The sequence below is a fragment of the Lactuca virosa genome, chromosome 1, assembly GCF_052849685.1.
Source record: "Lactuca virosa cultivar CGN04683 chromosome 1, Lactuca_virosa_CGN04683_v6, whole genome shotgun sequence".
NCBI lineage: Eukaryota > Viridiplantae > Streptophyta > Magnoliopsida > Asterales > Asteraceae > Lactuca > Lactuca virosa.
Genome location: NC_136426.1, coordinates 10,785,929 through 10,789,805, shown reverse-complemented (window position 1 = coordinate 10,789,805; position 3,877 = coordinate 10,785,929). Strand labels below are relative to the sequence as shown.

General features: G+C 33.4%; 1 protein-coding gene across 1 annotated transcript; it reads left to right on the top strand.

Moving 5' to 3' along the window:
- Positions 1 to 1,615: 1,615 nt before the first annotated feature.
- On the top strand, positions 1,616 to 3,055 carry LOC145111277 (magnesium transporter MRS2-5-like). Its single transcript, XM_079047575.1, has 4 exons — positions 1,616 to 1,760; positions 2,563 to 2,633; positions 2,709 to 2,826; positions 2,883 to 3,055. The coding sequence occupies exons 1-4, from the start codon at positions 1,616 to 1,618 to the stop codon at positions 3,053 to 3,055; spliced, it is 507 nt and encodes a 168-aa protein (XP_078903701.1).
- The last annotated feature ends 822 nt before the right edge of the window (positions 3,056 to 3,877 follow it).

Genomic DNA, 3,877 nt, shown 5'->3' with positions numbered 1-3,877 from the left:
ACGCGTAGGTAAAAACAAGATCTACAACTTTCATTTAGACTCTGTCGGTTAGTTCTCGACCGATCTTAAATTTAACAGTAGGAGGAGATTAGACTGTTAAATGACCGCGAAAAAATCGTAACTTCTTCATACGGACTCCGTTTTCGTCTGTCTTTTTACCGTTGAGTTCCTATTAATGAGATCTTTAACTCTCATTTAGGTCGCGTAAGCCAAAAACCGCTCGAACTAAAATTCGAGTTTCGGGCCGTGCACTGCTATGCCAAATCTTAGAAAATTCATAACTTCCTCATACGAAGTCAGATTTGGGCGTTCTTTTTTTTGTATGTTCTCGGTTTAACATATACTACAACTTTTGTTTAGATAACTAAGGCTAAAAAGTCTTCTACCGTAAATTCACTATTTACGTCTCCCGGTGCCGTGCCGGTTTTGCCGTAAAACTTCGACGGACCATAACTTATTCGTTGTAACTCGGATTTCGGCGTTCTTTATATTTACGGAACCCTTGAGACATATTCTACAACTTGGTTAAGATTATTTTTTCTAAATAATCTTTTGTTGAAAAGTCGTTTTCGACCCCTATTATCCCTAAATTGACTAGCCCGGATCTACGGGCGTTACAATATACTCCATTAATCCAGTCACAGTAAGTTCTCTTTCGCTTATCTCTTATCATAAAACATTAACAATGCTTCGATGATTTTAAGACCCCAAGACTATCTTCTTCAACAGAACTCGGTGGTAATTTATAGATTCATATCTAACACTTTAAATTATACAGAAATTGGGATTACGTGAACGATTATAATCTTGAAAAGTAGCAAACTAATGATCTCTTTTCTATAGGGTGGCGCTTCACTGTGGTGCATAGGGTTTCAAAAAATTCGTGGACAGGGAATTACCATTCTAGGAGGTATATATAATAAATAAAAATGTCAAAAAAAGATTACTTTTTCATTGTTTTTAACCTGTATTGTTATTAATTTGATGTAAATCTTGTTTTAAAAGATAGGATTGTTGTTTATGATCTTGGTGGTCAACAGATAGAAGTGTATGTTTGTTTAAAATGTTATCTTATATAAGACCTTTATTAAATTATTATGCATGCTATTTAGGATATTGTTGTCCTACAACAAATGCTAGCAATTAATTTGAACTCAGGGTTGGCTTTTTATATTGACATCTGGTTTTTAAATCTTGTAAAAAACTAAAAAAAGAATATCTTTTTGTACCAGCTAAATGCATCCACAACAGATGAGGGACTAAACTTCTATGACTCACAACATCGCTTTGAGCACTCACAACTTCTGTTGGTTCTTTTGAGTTCAATTCTATTTTGTATATTTACTTCTCCTTTTGATTTCAGGATCTTCTGATTTTGGCTTGCAGTCATGCTGTTTCCATTTATACCCTTGTCCCTGGGGAGTATCCTTATATTCTTATACTCATTTCTCATCTTCTATATTTATAATTTTCTTAACTTTTCTATCTTTCTGCAGTTATATTTAGTCAATTGGATCCAGGAGAAAAACTCGTTATAGGTTGTCAAAAAGCAACAATTTCTGCTGAAACACAGGTATAACTCTTTTAACACACACATATATACATACATACATTTATGCTTTTTGATAATATTATTCTTGAGCAGATTAGATGGATAATTACAGCTGATGAGGTGTTTCTTATGAATTCACTTGATGGCTCTGTGGTTCAGTATAAGTCTGAATTGTGTAAACGCCTTCAGGAAGAGAAATATCATTCGGGTAAGTTGATATATTCTAAAATCTTTTAACACTTATGTTTAACTGTAAATTACAAACATGGTTCGTCTGCTTTCTATTTTTACCCCAAAGTTGAAACCTATTTGCCTATTTCAGTTTTGGTTGAAAGATTTAATGTTGGTTTTGGTCCTTGGAACTTTGAAACAAGGACCAAAATCAGAAAATCTCAGGGACCAAAGTTGATACGAAACCTTGAAATAAGGACTAAAACTAAAAAGGGTTTTAGTTTTGGACTAAACTTAGTACATATCAGAAAGCATAGGGACCGATGTTGTTGTTTACTTTATCAACTAAATTCAGTCTAAATTTTAGAGTAAATTACAAAACTGGTCCCTATGCTTTCGGATTTTTACCAATGTTTAGTCCAAATTGAAACCTTTTACAGTTTTGGTCCTTATTTTGAGGTTTCATATCGATATTGGTCCATGAGACCTTGAAACAAGGATCAAAATTTATATGAAATAAGCACCACAATCAGGAAGTTGCAGGGATCAACCAAACTCAATATTAAACCTTGAAATGAGGACCAAAATTGAAAAGAGGTTCCACTTCTGAGTTCTGATTCTTACCATGTTCCGTCCAAAATTGGAATCTTTTTTCAGTTTTGGTCCTCATTTCAAGTTTTAAATCGATTTTGGTCCCTTGAACTTTGAAACAAGGACCAAAATCAATCCGAAAACTTATTATAAGGACCAAAATTGAAAAGGTTTTAGTTCTTCATTGAACTTGGTAAAAATATGAAAGCACAGGGACCATTTTTGTAATTTTTTGTCCTTGCTGTCAGATGACCTACCATTCGAGTTTAGGGTACTTGAACTAGCTTTGGAGTTTACCTGCCTCACTCTTGATACTCAGGTATATACGTACACAAGCTTTATATATTTATGTAATAATATATATGAAATGAATGTTATTGGTTTAATTTAATAGGTGAAAGAGTTGGAAATGGAAATTCATCCTGTTCTTGATGAATTAGCAAAATCAATAAGTACCCTCAATCTTGAACGTGTTTGTAGATTCAAAGGCCACCTTCTTGTATTGACTCAACGTGTGCAAAAGGTACAAATTTATTAGACCAATTTACATTTTAGGAAATGTATACAGACAATTCTGTTGTGTTCAACACGGGTTATGGCTACAATTCCCAAATGCCATATGGTCCATATTCTCCAGTGACCACACCTCTCCCTTCCATTAATGGTGATGCACAACTATATCCACATCCAGCTCAACATTATACATTCTTTGGATCACCATATTATCAGATTATCCCTTGAATAGCTGATTGCAGCATCCTGAGAATTATTAGGACAAAAGAACATCTCATTTAGATCATTTATACCTTCCATTTATCAAATGATAGCAAATAAATATCTTTTCTTTAATAATATCAGGTTGCACCAGTTTATCCTCTGCATTCATTACCAAGGACTTAGTAATAGAAGAGTCTTGAGATACCAAGAATTACAAAGGATTGTTCATAAAAGGTTAGTGTGTTGAATAGAAATTTCAAACAAATGAAACATTTTAATTAAGACATGGTATGTTGAATACTCAATATAATTAGTACTGAAAATTACATTGTATTTGAATAACATTGATCATTGCAAGGGACTTTTTTTCTTGTGTTTAACCCAACTTTCAATATCAAACACAGTAATAAACAACACAGTTGCACTATATCTACATAGTTTATATTATATATAAAACCATAACCGTTAGAAAAATAACATGTTTCATTGTCTTTCAGGCATCGGGTAATGGATGTGCATGGTTTTCACAACCTGTTTTCCAGAGATGCTTAGACATTATCCATACTCAACAGCTGGCCAAGGTTGTAGATATAAAATTTTATTGTTTTATGAATAACTCATGTCATATATAGTTTTCGGTTTATATGCCATTTGTGATGCCATGTCATCTTTGAAACTCAGCTTCTGATTAATTTGGTGTATTATTTTGGCAGGTTGATCCTGCTACATGGCCAATAATGATCTCTAGCGTCTTCTAGAAGGATTGGAGATTGCAGTTAAGCGTCTATCTAAGACTTCACTCCAAGGACTTGATGAATTTAAGCTAGCAATGTTTTACTTGATTTG

Coding starts and splice junctions, on each gene's coding strand:
- LOC145111277 (XM_079047575.1), top strand. CDS start 1,616: ATGCTTTTTGATAATATTATTCTTGAGCAGATTAGATGGATAATTACA. Junction 1,761..2,562: donor GGAAGAGAAATATCATTCGG/GTAAGTTGATAT, acceptor CCTTGCTGTCAG/ATGACCTACCATTCGAGTTT. Junction 2,827..2,882: donor CCTTCTTGTATTGACTCAAC/GTGTGCAAAAGG, acceptor AAATGTATACAG/ACAATTCTGTTGTGTTCAAC.